We start from the raw sequence: 17,799 nt of genomic DNA on the forward strand, positions 1-17,799 counted from the left end.
TATTGGCTGAGGTGTGTCTAGGCCAGGGGAAAGAATTCCCAACCCCAACACCTTCCTCACACGCACTACACACTGTCTACATGGAAGGCGTGTAAGAGGAATACCGGTAATATGCATATCAGCAATATATCAATTAGTATTAAACCCAGGACTATTGAAATACACATACCGGTATTCTGTATTTGCATATTACAGAGTTATCTACCCTTTAGATATCGATTGTTACGTCACATGTTTGCGAGCGCAACGTCATACATTTCGGAGAAAACGACGTTAATTGCACTCACAAAATAATGACGTAACAATCGATATCTACCCGCAAGGGAGCTAACTCTATAATATGCAAAGACAATATAAATTACTATATATAGTAAACAGAACAAATAAACATCTGATATGTTATCTTTTATTTTCTTAAATTTAATATCATAAAACTCCTTTGTGAAAAATAACAAATTATTTCATAATTAATACTATCGATCAGGTATTTTAATGGACTAAGCTCATTTGCAAACGGCTACAAATAAAGCTACTGTAAATGGTATTTATGCTGTTTAACTCATGGCTAACAAATATTGTGTTTATATCCTTTCGATGGCCGCCAGGATTCGAACCTGACTCAGTTTTGATAGTCGGTTATAATAAATACCACTTATGAAAGCAGTTTGCATCTAGATTTCAGTTTGATGCAATTTTCACAATAATAACAAACAGTACACACCGCAAACTTCTATCGTTTAAGACCATCTGCATATCTGTATCTTGATAATTAAGCTCACAACGACAGGTTTCCGGGCACACACTAAAATCCGGATTTCAGACCTCAATTTTTGACAAAGGTGATTTGTGACGTCACTGATGCATTGACCGAATCGATATTGACATGTTATATAGTGATGAACATCTCCTTTTTAAAAAACTCTATTTAGTTTTCAAGGGTCTCAGTGGGGCTCCAGAAGGGTGCATGAAAAAGGGTATATGCATAATTACGCATAAATACGTTAAAGCCGTCCAAAGGATATCCCTCAATTAACAACGAAGATGGCAAAGTTTGCATATTTAAGGTAAAGTATATTGTATAAACATACATGTAGAGATGATATATCAAATATATACTAAATATGTGTGCATTGTTATATGGATAAATACAATATATAGCCATTGAACTATTTAAATCATAGGAGTGAAACCCTAGGGGTTATTATCACTGACGTTACATCTATTATCTCCTCGATTATCTCATCAAAAAACGGAAGGCAATTCTGGAGAAAATCAAAGATGTGTAATGGAAGGTAGGTATAAATAAGAAGAAGACAAAGAAAAAATTACATTTAAATGAATGGTCAACCGCATTTAAATGAGTAGGTCAGCAATACGTGCTTGTATAAACACAAGGCATATACATGCCTTTGTGTTAAAAACTGACCAATTACAGGCCTGCAGAAAATTCCTTCAAAGATTACTGAGAGAGTGACACCAATCTCCAAAGCCAAACAGTCAACTAGTGTATTGTTATTTAATTCCTTTGATATACATCAAAGAATCATAGTCTGTCATTGTTGACTTCAGTTTTACTACGAGACAGCTGCTTAGGGGAGCATATAACATCAGTGATAGTAACCCCTAGAGTATTGAGGATGAGAGTGATAGTGGTATATGTGTATATGTTTCTGAGTTAGGCCTATATAGCTAATACACTGAACAATAATATTTCCAGAACAAAAAGTAATACTAAACAAGCAAAGGGAAGCTACTCTAATATTAAAGATGAACGCCTATATCTCTTCAGTGCCTAACTCAGTTTGCCCTCTTCTACCTCTAGAATATGACTTGTACCAATCTCTTGATTTGTACCTCTTCTACATCAGAAAGCTTTTTGAATTCCTTCAGTAACCTAGAAGATCTTCTGAGAAGAGCACAGATCATGTTGAGCTAAGAGTTGTCAAGATTAAGGACGACTTCTCTGGAAAAAGATTGCATTGCTTGCATTTACTGACAGTGGAATGCGAAAATGTTATCATTTTTGTTTCTCATTAACATATTTATAAGTCTCCAACCTTCAAAAAATGAATGTCAATTTTGAAATCTATATTTTGTTATCTGATAGTTAATGGAAGTATGGTATATATAAAATAGTTTACATCAAGCGGAGACATTTTTGAAGCGTAAAACAAACAATTGATATTGGTTTCTGTAAAATCAAATTATTCTCTGTGTGTACATAGGTAGTGTATATAATATCACTTAAAACAACATATCACTATTTGATACAAATGCTTTAAGAGAATTCAAGATCATAGGTTGACAACCTGGTACTTTAAAAAATTTCTTGATGTTAATAAAGTCTCATTAAAAACTTCCTTTTAAACCAAAATATTCACTGTGTTAATCAAAATCTGAACGTTAAAAACATTTCTTTCAAATAAAAAAGAGAAAAAAGAATTTTGCATCCTTTTTATAACTTAAAAATTGTTGACCAATAAAATTGATTAAGATTAAAATACCAGCACTATAAATAATCAACAACAACAACAGTTTTATAACTTAACAACATCAAGACTAGGGATAAATATTAACATTTAACCGACATCAAAAGTTCTAATTAAGACTGGCTAATGGCAAGTAGTATTTTCATTGGTTTTCTAAAATGATTATTTTTTATCCTTAAAATGATTTTTTTATGTAAATATAAAAAAATAAAAACTTTTATGTACAATTAGCACAGTCTAGTTAACCATCATATCAGGGATTTGGTTTCAGGTCGTGTTGCATATTACAGAGTTATCTGCCCTTATGGGTAGGTATTGATTGTGACGTAATTTGCCAACAATGATTAAGTTATTCTCTCTAAAAACACATGTAAACACATGACCTCATAATCAATTTACCTATAAGGGCAGATGACTATAATATGCAAATAAAGAATTCAATATTTTTAATTAAGGGTATATCCTATTTATATAAAAGTTCTGCTGATCATCAGGAATTAGATGGCACTTTTTCTGTCTTTATATCTGCCAGTTTGCTCTCATGTGTGTGAGGCACAAGAACCGCATCCTGTCGAAAATGTTCATCAACTTCCTGTTCGAGATTTGGGTTATGTTCAACATAGCTATCCCATGATACCTGTGTGGTATCTGAGCTGTTTGTGGTCGAGGTTTGTATGGTTTCTATGGTATGTGGAATGTTTAGGTCCACATTATCAATGTTGTAGATCTCCTGGAAGTTATAGGTTTGTGAATTGTTTTCATCCCTATAGTAGTAAGCTATGGCCGACTCCATCTCATTAGAGACGTGGAGACACTGCTCAAACGTATCAAAGATAAGCTGACATGGGATATTTGAAGCCTGTAGATGTTCCAAGTCTGTAGTGATTGACACATTCTGGCCCTGCCCCTGGGATAGAAGCTCGATTCCATTCATATCCATGTGTTCCATACGACCCTCAAGATGGCGTAAGGTCTGGATAGAGTTTGGACGTTCTGTCTCAAAATCAACAGCGAATCCGATGTTAAGATTGCGAACTATTGGTTCCTCAGGTACAGGGAGGAAAGGATCATTGGAGGCAAGCGCTCTCTCAATGTCACCACCACTTGGATAGTTGACCTCTGTTATGGCCAGCTGACACGTAAATCTGTTTTAAATAAACAAGAAACTCTGCATTAAAATCTAAAAATAAATTATTTTACTAGAAGTGAGAAGTAGAGAAAAGGGAGAATGGCCCTGACTTCATACTGTATAACATGAAATGTTGGTTTTGTAGAAACCTTTGTTGTTTTGTGGTTGCTACGAGACCATGGATGTAAAAACAACAAATTTTGCTTTAAATGCTTTTGTCACTATTGCTTCATTGGCTAATAACAAATATTTCTACCCATGAATGGTATCATATCTCTATATCCTGCAGGAAAAAGTACACACAAATATTACATGTTATATAGTATATCAATGTGGATCAGGACTGAAATGACATGGATCCAATATGCTAGCAGCGTACTGGGCTAATAACTTTTGATAAGAGTCTGATGATACACAAGTCAAAACTCTTACTTTTACTGTGGCATATTAACAAAGTATAGAATGTGATTAGAATGTGCCAATGTCAGTACTGACAGGAATTATTAGTAGAAAGAAAATCGTTAATTACAACCAATGTGTTTTCATCAATTTTAGAATGAACAAACTGCTGCTGTACCTTGCTGTATATTTTCTGCTGTGTTGGGATAAGTGTGACAATAAATGCTGCAGGAGTTCTCTCCCTTCCACATATAATGTACGTACATCATTTGGCAGAGACGGTAAATATTGAAGTGCCCTAAAAAAAACAAAAAAAAAAACAAGATTTTTAACAGCAGTACCTTCAAAAGCTATTGGAAAGATTTAATTCTAAATCTTTACATATTATATCAACATCTTTTGTAAAACATGTACATGCATCCATCTTTCTGAATTTTAAACACATGTATAAAAGATTGTGAAATGCAGAATATGCCTTTATCATGTTCATTCAAGATGTTCTAAGAATGCCAAATTTGTATAAGAGCAAAATTAATTTAAAAGTTAACAATGTTTCAAAAGCTAATTTTTTTTTTTTTTTACAATATTCCTTCATGTACTTTCATATTATTTATACCATTTCAAAGACATTGACACTATAGCTAGGGTACTAGGGGAAGATGGAAGATGGCAGTGTATTAACAGGACAAAAACACCAGAAGATCCCAGAGGGATCTTGGCGCCCACCAAAGAATGATCTATGTCTGACAACAGAAAGAGGGATCTTTTCCCTGCTTTTCAAACTTTTACTACATACTATATATGAACCTTGAGAAAGATCTTTTCAGTACTTTCTGAGATATGTAGCAGTAACAAACTTCAATTATCAAAATTCAAGATGGCTACCTGTCGATCATCTTGCTGACCGATCTGTCCCAAAATGCAATATGCACAACTAGGGTCGTAGGGGAACCTACATATAAAATTTGAGAAAGATTCCTTCAGTACTTTCTGGGAAATAGTGTTAACAAACTTTAACTATCAAAATCCAAGATGGCCGCCAGTCGGCTATCTTGTTGACCGATCACTCCCAAAATGCAATATGCACAACAAGGGTTCAAGGGGAACATGCATATGAAATTTGAGAGAGATCCCTTCAGTACTTTCTGAGAAATAGCGGTAACAAACTTTAACTATCAAAATCCAAGATGGCCGTCAGTCGGTCGGCCATCTTGTTGACTGATTGGTCCCAAAATGCAATATGCACAACTAGGGCCCTAGGGGAACCTATATATGAAATTTGAGAAAGATCCCTTCAGTACTTTCTGGGAAATAGCGGTAACAAACTTTAACTATCAAAATCCAAGATGGCCGCCGGTCGGCCATCATTGTTGACCGATTGGTCCCAAAATGCAATATGCACAACTAGGGCCCTAGGAGAACCAACATATGATATTTGAGAAAGATCCCTTAAGTACTTTCTGAGAAATAGCGGTAACAAACTTTAACTATCAAAATCCAAGATGGCCGCCAGTCGGCCATCTTGTTGACCGATCTGTCCCAAAATGCAATATGCACAACTAGGGCCCTAGGAGAACCAACATATGAAATTTGAGAAAGATCCCTTCAAAACTTTCTGAGAAATAGCGGTAACAAACTTTAACTATCAAAATCCAAGATGGCCGCCAGTCGGCCATCTTGTTGACCGATTGGTCCCAAAATGCAATATGCACAACTAGGGCCCTAGGAGAACCAACATATGAAATTTGAGAAAGATCCCTTCAAAACTTTCTGAGAAATAGCGGTAACAAACTTTAACTATCAAAATCCAAGATGGCCGCCAGTCGGCCATCTTGTTGACCGATTGGTCCCAAAATGCAATATGCACAACTAGGGCCCTAGGAGAACCAACATATGATATTTGAGAAAGATCCCTTAAGCACTTTCTGAGAAATAGCGGTAACAAACTTTAACTATCAAAATCCAAGATGGCCGCCAGTCGGCCATCTTGTTGACCGATCTGTCCCAAAATGCAATATGCACAACTAGGGCCCTAGGAGAACCAACATATGAAATTTGAGAAAGATCCCTTCAAAACTTTCTGAGAAATAGCGGTAACAAACTTTAACTATCAAAATCCAAGATGGCCGCCAGTCGGCCATCTTATTGACCGATTGGTCCCAAAATGCAATATGCACAACTAGGGCCCTAGGGGAACCTACATGTGAAATTTGAGAAAGATCCCTTCAAAACTTTCTGAGAAATAGCGGTAACAAACTTTAACTATCAAAATCCAAGATGGCCGCCAGTCGGCCATCTTGTTGACCGATTGGTCCCAAAATGCAATATGCACAACTAGGGCCCTAGGAGAACCAACATATGAAATTTGAGAAAGATCCCTTCAAAACTTTCTGAGAAATAGCGGTAACAAACTTTAACTATCAAAATCCAAGATGGCCGCCAGTCGGCCATCTTGTTGACCGATTGGTCCCAAAATGCAATATGCACAACTAGGGCCCTAGGGGAACCTACATGTGAAATTTGAGACAGATCCCTTAAGTACTTTCTGAGAAATAGCGGTAACAAACTTTAACTATCAAAATCCAAGATGGCCGCCAGTCGGCCATCTTGTTGACCGATTGGTCCCAAAATGCAATATGCACAACTAGGGCCCTAGGGGAACCTACATGTGAAATTTGAGAAAGATCCCTTCAAAACTTTCTGAGAAATAGCGGTAACAAACTTTAACTATCAAAATCCAAGATGGCCGCCAGTCGGCCATCTTGTTGACCGATTGGTCCCAAAATGCAATATGCACAACTAGGGCCCTAGGGGAACCTACATGTGAAATTTGAGAAAGCTCCCTTCTGTACTTTCTGAGAAATAGCGGTAACAAGAATTGTTAACGGACGGACGGACGGACGGAAGGACTGACGGACGGACGGACGGAAGGACGGACGGACGACGGACCACGGACGAAAGGCGATTTGAATAGCCCATTCATCAGATGGTGGGCTAAAAACACCAGAAGTCAATCTTACAAAGTCCTTCTTAGAGTCATGATTGTTTGAGAACATTCTTGGTTTCACAAAAGAAGAAAAACCACAGTACCCAGAGAAAAAAGTTCAACCTATCTGGCAATTGCCCTACATGGATTTTGAATGCATTATAACACATTAATGAGGGGCCAAATGTTAATTTAACATCAACATTTACAAGTTTATGTTTTAAGTGCTTTCGGGTGTTTCCATCTTACCTGAGGGTGTATGTATAGAGAATGTCCGCTGGAAGTATCCAGGGAGTACCCATGGCAAAGAGTACCCGTAATGCACGATTTTGTCTCGCACAACCAATAATGCCCTTGTTCATTGAATCAGTTGTAGTCTGAAAAGCTGAAAAATGCAAAAACAAAAATATTTTCAGTCTGAAATAAAATTATGTTTCATTCTTTCATATTGAAAAGTAGATTAAATTAATCAAAGTTATAGTGAAACTGCAGAATGATCAAAAAACACCTTCTACATGTATATCCATACAGGTATGTATAGTGTGTTTTTTGATCATTAATATATTTGCAATTAAGATCTTGATTTTAAAATCTTGTCATCTTTCTACATCTTTGGAAATCATGCAAGATTTAATCATTGTAAATACACAAGTATTTTAGAAGGAATGCAATATGACCACTGATAAACTATACATTTAGTATGAAACCTATTACGGTAGATTTTGTTGTTGTACAGGTATTTGATACATTACGAGCTAACTCCCTAGGCAAGTGTCCAGCTGTGACAACTGAACAATGGTCAGATATATATAAAGGGCCCAAAAGCCAATCTGTCCAGGTAAGTTTTCACACATTAGCAGGACTTCCTTGTTACCTGTACATTGTTATGTACTAACAGGTATGTGGACAACAAGACACCAAACTGTGCATATATACATGTAGTCTGTTACAGGTGATGGTGGTTAGACATAGGCTAGTCCAGGTGTTAGCATGTGTCTGGCTACATGCATATGTAAGACTATACATGTGTGTATATATATATATATGATAAATTTAAAGAAAAATCCTTACGGACGAAATCTATAAGAAATAAAAACAATCACGACTGACTAGTGAGCGGTTTCGCCCCATTCAAGGATCAGACTGTTTATATAACAGTCTGAAGAGCTCCTTGAATGGGGCGAAATCACTAGTCAGTCGTTATTTTTTTATTTTATATATATATATATATATATAAAAGAAGAAACACTAGACTTTGTCAATAGGCCTTTCTGCCTTCCCAGACGTCTTCAGGCGAATATATATACATATAGCTATAGGTATAATAAATAAATATTTAATATCCTTGTGATGGAATTTAAATAGAAAAAACAAAACTAAAACAAATCTGCATTCCATCTCTAATGTTTTCTTAATTAGCTGCCGCTGTTCTTCAGCGGCAGCTGGGAAAATGTTAGAGATCGATCGCAGATTTGTTTTAGTTTTTTTCTTTCTTTCTATATATAGGTATATATACCAAGAAAAAAAGTATGTATCCATGTAGAGTTGAATATATAAAAAATAAAAGTCAACAACTTTCCTCTTGTACATTCACCATTTCATGATGGCTCTTCAGGAATATTGGCTCTCAAGGATTTTTACAATTGTTAGTGAGAAGAAAATATAAGATATTAGACTTGGTCAGTTACAACAATATCTTAAGGCTCAATGTTATCCTGTTGAGGTAATAGAGCATGGTATTAGAAAGGCAATTGAAAAGGGACCTTTTACATCCGGTATACATGAACATAAAGTTAATACGGCTTTGATTCTGTTTCTACTTTCAACCCAAGAAATTTCAATATTTTTCCTGTGATTAAAAATAATTGTAATGAGTTAATGCAAAGTAGTGATCGTATGAGAAAGATTTTTGAAAACCATACAACTTTGAAAAGTAGAAGACAACCTAAAAATTTAAAACAAATGTTAACAAGTTCCAAGTTCAATAACTCTATTGCTGACCCCGTGGTGTCGAAATGTAAGACACCTAGACGCGGTACATGTCCAATTATTGAATGTAGTACATATGTGTTTAAAAATGGCTAGCATTTTACTGTAAAAGCAAACATGAATTTCAAATCGAAGTGTGTGATATATGCTATAATTTGTTCTCGTTGTGGTGATTTTTACATCGGCCAAACTAGTAATGAACTTAGAACACGTATGACAGTTCATAGGCAACAAACAAGAACGGATTCTCTACATAATTTTCATGTCAATAAGCATATACATGGTTGTGCAGGTGATCAATTTAATGTTATACCTTTATATCAATTACATTCTTCAGACACTGTTTTGTTGGAAAACAAAGAGAATCAGCTTATTAAAATATTAAAGCCAACTCTCAATAGGCCATAATAGACAAGAGCTGTTGGAGAACAGCAAAGCTCGCCTATTCAGAAGAAGTTGATGTTCAAGTATTTACTATTTAAACATGAAAATATGACAAATTAAAAGACTCAAAAACCCCCTAAAGGGCCCCAAATTGGTTGTATTATCACGTTCAGCATCCATACACATTAAGAAAATAAAATCATAAACATTTATGATGACTTAAGCTTAAACAATTGATGAAACAGAAACTTGCTCAAAAACTTTAACATGAAATGGGACGCCAGCATCCATACACATGGGACGCCAACGCTGACGCCGATGCCGACGCCGGGGTTACAACATTAGCTCCCCCTATTCTTCGAATAGGCGAGCTAAAAATGGCACAATTTCATATTATTGTTATGTAAACGTGTGTACCTTGTGACGTCACGCTATTTGTGACATCATTAATTTGTTCTTTGAAAAATAAACATATTCCTGAAGAGCCATCATGAAATGGTGAATGTACAAGAGGAAAGTCGTTGACTTTTATTTTTTAGGTATACAATGTATATATATACATGTATACATAAGAACTCTCATGGGTTGATAATTGGGACCCCATCCCTAATGGAATTACACGTATTTGAAATTGATCAAAATTAAGAGCGCCTCCTCTAATAAGGGCGCCCCCACGTTTTTTGATAATTATGTAATTTCAATACTTACTTGACTTCAAAACGTAATTTGGCTATAGTAAGTTTCAGAAAAATACGAAACTAAAAGCAAGATGACTTTAGTCTGTTTCAGAAAAAAAAACATCTAAAAATGGTCTCAAATAACGGCGCCCCCTAGGCCATTTACCCGCGCCCGGCGCCCTCATTAGGGAAAATACGGTATTTGAAATTGATCAAAATTCCAAAGCATGCAGTTAATTAACACCTGCATTTTCCCCCTATTTATCATTTCATGTATTTTTTCTGAAAAAGTCAGAGCTAAAAAAAGGAAAATACTTTAACAGATACAGTTATAAATTAGACATGTTATGCTGTAGTTATAGGCCTGGCAGCAAAGGTCAACTATACATCACTTTATCTTCATCAAGACTTTGATTATCTTTCTATCCCTCTTGAATGGAAACTAAATGAATAAAGGAAATGTTCTAATATGATATTCAATCTACAATTTTGTTCAATAACATACCTTCTACAACAGATTGAGGTAGTGTGTCAACAAGTGCCACCTGGACCTTCTTCTTACAGTCGGCACATTCATAGTCTTCCTCGTGGTTCCCCTCACAAAGCTCCTCCTCCACCTCCTCAGGAGTTTCCTCCCCTGAAGACGACCCCTCCTCTGTTATGTCCTCAGATGCGATTCTTGACGGAACCTTAGAGAGCGAAACAATGGCAGATCTAACACTGAGGTGTCGCGTGCAGGAAATTAGATCTGAAGTCATCAAACATTAAAACAAACTTAGTGCTTTCTGCTTTATCATGACACCATGTGAAATTATAAGCCATTTGTATAGTCAGATTTTCCCATTCCTACAATTAGTGCATTGTCATAATCAATTCTTAACAACAATTTAATGATACTATAATTAGTATAGCAATATAGATGGCAAGGCAGGGTTTAACTTTTCATGCTGATAACTAGAAGTTACAGTACACATTACCTGGGTACAGAAAATTACTTTCCGATATTACATAAAAGTAATGCGGCAAAATGATTTTTTAAATGAATTTTATTCATGTTACAATAAATCAACAGCTCAAGCCTGTGAAAGGTCTAATCTGGAAAGATACCTTTGGTACTCGGAAAAAAACAAAACATGGCCATGCATCAAGCAGCTGAGGTTTTTTCTTTTTCTTTTTTCTTTTTTTTTTTAAACCACAGAATGAAATGGAAAGCCAAACAGCTCTATTGGTGTTAAAGACCCCAAGTACATGTTACCACTATGCAACCAACAACCAGCATTTTCTGATAAAAGATCAACGAATGAAGAGACTCACTGTTTCTCTGTAAAAATTTCAGACAATCATCGAATCCCTCCTGACACATATCACTAAGGATCTCGGGGTGAGGTGGAAACAGGGCACGACTGATGCGGTACAGGTTGTCGCCGGAGCACTGGAAGCTGGTGTTGGCAAGAGTTATGTGTAGGAGGTTGGCAGACGGATCTCTGGGACATATGTCACTCTCGCCACAAAACGGTGACACAGTGACCGTCTCACTGTTAAGTTGTGGGATATTATCACTTAATCCACCATCTACATACCTCTACAAGAGATGTCATTGTCACAAGTTACAGGAGCATTTAGAATCATATATAAACAGTTGTTAGCATTATACTTATACTTTGAGGTCTCTTTTAACTTTCTTAAATGGCCTTTGTGAATGCAAATAATATTTCAATATACATGAATTAACCAAATGAAACCAAAAGAAGTTTTCAACTTCTATCCTGTAGTAGCTAGAAGCTTTTAACAACACATTTATAACTGTATATGTAGTTGTATTTTATATTTGTGATCTTAATAATAAATATCTGGTAACTTTTTCATCATTTCTTGACATATTTGAAAAAACTATAAGATTACACCGTTTGTTAAATAGAGTAGCTGTATACATGTATTGTGATTCTGCTGCCAGATTACACATATATTTAGTATTCTTGGGTGCACCATGCCTTTGATAGTACCATATATGGCACAGCACCATTCATTTTTTGTATTCATGGCATTCCTGCCAAATTGTATGTGGTCATGACTTTTTGGATTAATTTCTTGGGTCCCATGCCATTTTTATAATACAGCTGTGGTATAACATAAAATCATATAAACATGTACATAAATATTTTGCATACATGAACATGTCTACATATATGTACAAATCTTATTTTTACACTACTCTAAGTGTTTCTATTAGTGAATAAGATGTAATTTGTTAAGGTATACTTACGACACCTCGAAACGATGGAGGCACCAAACCCGAGTACAGAGGCACAAAAGCACTAGTAAGTAGGGCCTGAAATACAGATAGCAATCATTAGTTAGGTCAAACCACATCAAATATATGTACATTTCTACATATATATATATGTAGTTCCGTGGCAAAATATCAGCCAGACATCTTAAGAATGATTGATATGAAATCCCATTCAATCACAAGCTTTATAAGGTATAATTATATATAACTAATTCCAAAACAAGGTACCAGGTATCTTATTATCATCTTATCGCTGGGCTGGAAAAGGAAGTATGTGAACATCTGTATTATTATGAATGAAAATGCACACTATCATACAGCTGACTACGTGTATATATTTATAACACCTTTTCTTGTCTAAAACCTGAAATTGCAATAAATTTCACATTACTGAATCAACCCTGCTGTATAGTCATCACATGGTTTCCTTCGAATTCTCAGATAAAATCAAACACTTTTAACATTCATAATGTACATATCATTTTCTAGTCAATAATTATATACCAGGTATATCCATTGTATAATTTAAAAGCTTCTAATTTTCTTTTTAACTAAGTTGACAAAATTACTTTGAATTTAGATCTTTAAATATAATGCATAATGAATCTCATACATTATTTAATTAATTTCTTTATTTTGTGTCTTTTTCAAATTGTTCTGCAGCAACTTTGTTTTTAGGAGTCATTTGGTCAAAAGTCTAAATTTGGATCCCACTATATAGCTATAGTATATAAAAATAAAATAATGTATACCCTTATATTACTTATCGCAATTAATTGACCAGACTCCCTTTAAATGTTCCCAATTTGTCAGCATTTTGGGTGCTTATTGAGTCAAATACAGTATGTATTGATGTTGATTCCTAATTAAAAGTTTAATTTCCAATAATTATAAGCAGCCAACAACAAGAAGAGACAGATGTTAAACATCAAACATGACCATCTGCCTGTGAAAATGTTTGTCACGCGTGCACGTGAACATTACGACAGGGTGAGGGGTTTGTAAACATTAACATCTGTAGTAAATCATCTACTGAGTTTGAATAATAGAATGAATATATTCATGTATACTTCAGATGTCTGGTTCAATTGGACAGTCTAGATATTCATAAGCACACTATCAGATAGTAATTAGCAGCTTATTATCATTTATAAGTTGCTAATTATATAAATTTGCAGGTGCTTATAAAATTACATCAAGTAAGGAATTTAATTTTAAAGGTGAGCAATGGTACATGCAAATACATCGTTAATGTAAGATCATAATTATATAAATTTGTATATAAGATGATTTGTAAAGAACAAATGTTGACAATTATCTACAGACCCCATTCCTCTATATTCTATAACTGTAGCCAGCCATCCTGCTCTTTTTTGTATTTGCATATTATAGTTATCTGCCCTTGTGCAGATAGAGTTTTCCCAAAATTCTTTTTTTAATAGGAGCTTGAGGTAGAATTATAAGTAGAACCATCAGGCTAATGAGGCCCATAGGGGGACCCCTACTCTTGCAATTGTCTCTCCCTGAGAAGATGTCATGTGCCAGCATTCGCTATGATTATAATCTATTATTCTAGCATTCTTTCAATAATTTTGGGTATACATACAGGTATTGATGTGTAAAACATTTGTGAGTATTTACAACAAGATAGTTAATTTTCGTTCACAACTAATGATGTCTCAGAATTAATATCCACGACCAACGGCAGATAACTCTATAATATACAGACCAGTGGAATAAGTTACAGGGGTACTTTTGACATACCTGTATGAGTTCCTCTTTTGACTCAAATTCTGAAACAATCACAGCTTTTCTGTCCGACACTCTTGTCAGAGAAATGTGTAATCGTCCTGACACGATCTTATGGGCATTTTCTGGCAGTACTTCATTCAAAGCATCACTTAAAATTTGGTTGATGTCAAAGCTGGGATGAAGAGGTCCTAATGAATGATGTCTGGCCTTGCTTGCTAGTCGTAGAGTAAAACTTGTACATTCACCTATATAAAAAAGCATACCAATAATAATTAAATGTATTACTTACATTTAAAAGTTTTGTGTATTGTTTATGTCTTCTACATAATAACATTAGAATAAGATTATCGATGAGATACAATGATCATATATATGACACCACACGAATATTTGCATACCAGTAATATTTATTATCTTGCATCCATCAATTTAAATTCTTATTGAAAATGATTACATATTTTGCTTTAATTCCTTTTACATTAACTGTCTTGATTAATGATAGGTTATTTGGACTGAAACATTCACATGTTATAACCTCCCTAAAACCAACCTACCCTTAGTACATATGTACCTTCACCGCTTGCAACATTCCCAGAATTACTTCAAACTCATATTCATTGTATAATGTACATAAACTACAAATACATGAGTAATTGTACACTATAAACATATGAGAAACAAACTGCCTGATACAGTGATGTATTGTGCTTTGATCTCTTTATATTACTTTGTTTCTCAATTACACAGACATAAGGAAGGCCAGCTAACTCCTAAAAAAGAAATAGCTATGTATATGTTGGTGAGTCAGCCACTTCAAAGTGACCATGCAAACTTAAAATTGTCTTTTCATCGCAAATAAAGTAGAGCAATAAATAATAGCAAAACAACCAATGATTCAATACATATTCAATTATAATTGCGTAATGAATGTACATTAATTGTCAAATGTTACATATTAGAATAGTCAAATGTTCAATAAGCTGCAGCTGTCTCTTAGTAATGTGCATGAAGGCTCAGAGGTATGATTTTATTTTGAATATATTTATGATTTATTTATCAACATATCCATATTTGCTATATAAAGGTATGCAATTAAATACAATATGTTGAAGATCTAGTTTTAAACTTTTGGATGACTCACTGTGACATCAGGTGCAAATTCTATCCTGAATTATATATGTCGACGTCGTTTACATGTATATTGAATACTTACTACTTATATTATATAGAGTTTTATTTGAAGGACCCACAGCCTAAACAGAATTCTTGCGATAGAGTGTTCTAACATTATGGTTATCCATTCTTTGTGGTTATATATGCAGATGAGGACAGCTTAACTTTCATAATCTATTATTTTAAATACACTATGTTAACTTAACAATGACCATTGCTTATGTCCATCTCACAAACAGCCCATAAAGTGGCAAGCAAAACTACTAATGATAACCCACAACAAAAGAATCCATGCATAATTGTGGGCACTAGCTATAGCCAGCTGGGCACTTATCATGCTCACTTCTTGTCCATTGTGTAGGACCCATCCTAAATATAACCTGCTGTGAAGCTATAGGACTAGGTGAATATCTAAGTACGTATGTACTACACAATGTAGTAGTACTTATAATATATAGTGTCACTACAAACATGATTAAGTAATAACTTTAAGGTTCATGTCACTCAAACAATTTGATTAAACCTTTATTTACAAAATTGGGACTTTGAAATGATCGCTATAGCATATAATCAATCAGTAGTGTTTCTCTGATTGTTGAATTGTTCTGGAGGTATTGTACATGTCAGATCAGCATCATGCAGTTTTAATTACACTGATCAATAAGAAATAATAGTCTAGCTCAATTAATTATAGGGATATTTTTTAAAGGCCCATTAACTTTGCGGAGCAAAATATAAAGGTTTCTTAAAAACATTAATAACATCAGAAAATGCATACCGATCACCTAAAATAAGGTTACGACACCAAACATATGCAAGATTTCCTGCGAAATATATGAAAACAGTGGAGAGTCAATTCGCTGTGTTGCCGTCTGGCGCAGTGATAGTCAACTACCGCACGGTATTTAGGACGACGGCGGGAAACATAAGACGACCCGCATTATGAAAATAAACATTTTATTTATTTTAATCAAATCGTTCACAAGATGGTGATAAATGTAGTATTAACGGTAAGTTAATAATTTATAAGACTCTACAAAATTATCGATTTTGTTTTACATTCCCATTTTAAAAATTAAAAGCCGTTTCGGAAAGGTAGTGGGCCTTTAAAAGAGCTGTGTGAATATGAGCTTTTAATTTATCATTTTTTTCTTCAATACTTTTAAAATGTTGAAATAAATCATGATTTCTTTCCAAACAATAACATTTTAAATCAAACATATTAAAAAAAATATTTATATGTAAACATGTTGGATCATATTTATTTATTTGGATTTTAATGGACCGTTATGTATAAAATTTTCTATTATGTACACGATTTCATGCATGAATTGGTAATAATTCATTATCATGACATAAGGGTATGTTTGGTACATGTAACTGTAGGTCTTTATCATACAAATATTGGACTTTGGTGGGTCATGGATTTGCATATGGCCTATATATCATTTTAGAGTGTAACTTAATACAATAAATCAGGTAGGCTGCGTCACCTCAAATAATGCCGACGGCATAATTTGATCACATACCACACCTATTTTGTGTACGGTCAATTTATAAATATAAGACACGTTTCGAAGACATAATGCCTCGGGTCCCAAACTATCGACACTGACCATGGTAACTGGTCAAGCGCCAAGAGTTTTATGTAATAAATAGTAGGCCTAGGAGTTTTTTGAAACGGACTATAGCACCACTGACCCACTTTCCGACATCTGGACGATAGACCACGTCATCGAATTAATTGACGTGACTAGAGATCTCGATTGAATTATACTTACCAAGACAACAATCGCACATCAAACAGCATGCTACAATAGCTCCAGCACTCGCACCTCCAAACTTCACACTATCAACCAAGTGTGGGACATGTTGTTTCAAACAGCTCGCAACTCCGACATGATAAATCCCTAAAAATCCACACCCAGCAAAGGAGAAATTCATCCTTCTGATTTCCTAACCTATAACTGTACCTTAGCCATGAATTACGTTGTGTTTATAATGTCCTGACGGTTATTCTTTGATTCAATAATAACATATTCAACAATAATAACAACAGAATCGTCTCCGCCTGCTACGAGGTGTCCATCTTGGTTTGTTTGCCCACGTGATTTGTGGTTCAATGACGTAGCTGACATACCCCCGTGACCTAGCGATTTGATTGGCTGAACAATACGTGGAACGATAAGCGGGATGACACACCTTCAAACTTTAAATATAGGCCATACTAAACCTACTTTCGTTTTACAAGTATTTCCAATACACATACAGTAAACAGTTCCCATTTCAATTCTGTTAATATTCGATTTCACCCCGTTTTGAAATTTACTTCATCTAAAATTGTTAGCAACCATAACTTACCTAGTCCGCTAAATCTGCCAATATCATTAGGCTATACATGTTCATTGCTAGCCTACTATTATTTCACTGTCAACAAGGATTTATAAGTGAGAAGGATTCGTGACTGTCTCTTTACACTACTCAACACCACGCGAGACGCCTATGAACCGGGAATAAAAACCGTTTTTCTC

At 34.9% G+C, this 17,799-nt stretch overlaps 1 protein-coding gene across 1 annotated transcript; it reads right to left on the bottom strand.

Annotated features, from left to right (window-relative positions):
• Positions 1-390: 390 nt before the first annotated feature.
• Positions 391-17,391, bottom strand: LOC138329178 (1-acylglycerol-3-phosphate O-acyltransferase Pnpla3-like). The gene is made up of 8 exons (XM_069275977.1): positions 17,050-17,391; positions 14,108-14,340; positions 12,317-12,382; positions 11,368-11,635; positions 10,559-10,801; positions 7,253-7,388; positions 4,196-4,315; positions 391-3,634 (listed from the first exon to the last, which is right to left on the bottom strand). The coding sequence occupies exons 1-8, from the start codon at positions 17,210-17,212 to the stop codon at positions 2,980-2,982; spliced, it is 1,884 nt and encodes a 627-aa protein (XP_069132078.1). The 5' UTR covers positions 17,213-17,391; the 3' UTR covers positions 391-2,979.
• Between the last annotated feature and the right edge of the window lie 408 nt (positions 17,392-17,799).

Source organism: Argopecten irradians, chromosome 8 (assembly GCF_041381155.1).
Source record: "Argopecten irradians isolate NY chromosome 8, Ai_NY, whole genome shotgun sequence".
In the NCBI taxonomy this organism is placed as follows: domain Eukaryota; kingdom Metazoa; phylum Mollusca; class Bivalvia; order Pectinida; family Pectinidae; genus Argopecten; species Argopecten irradians.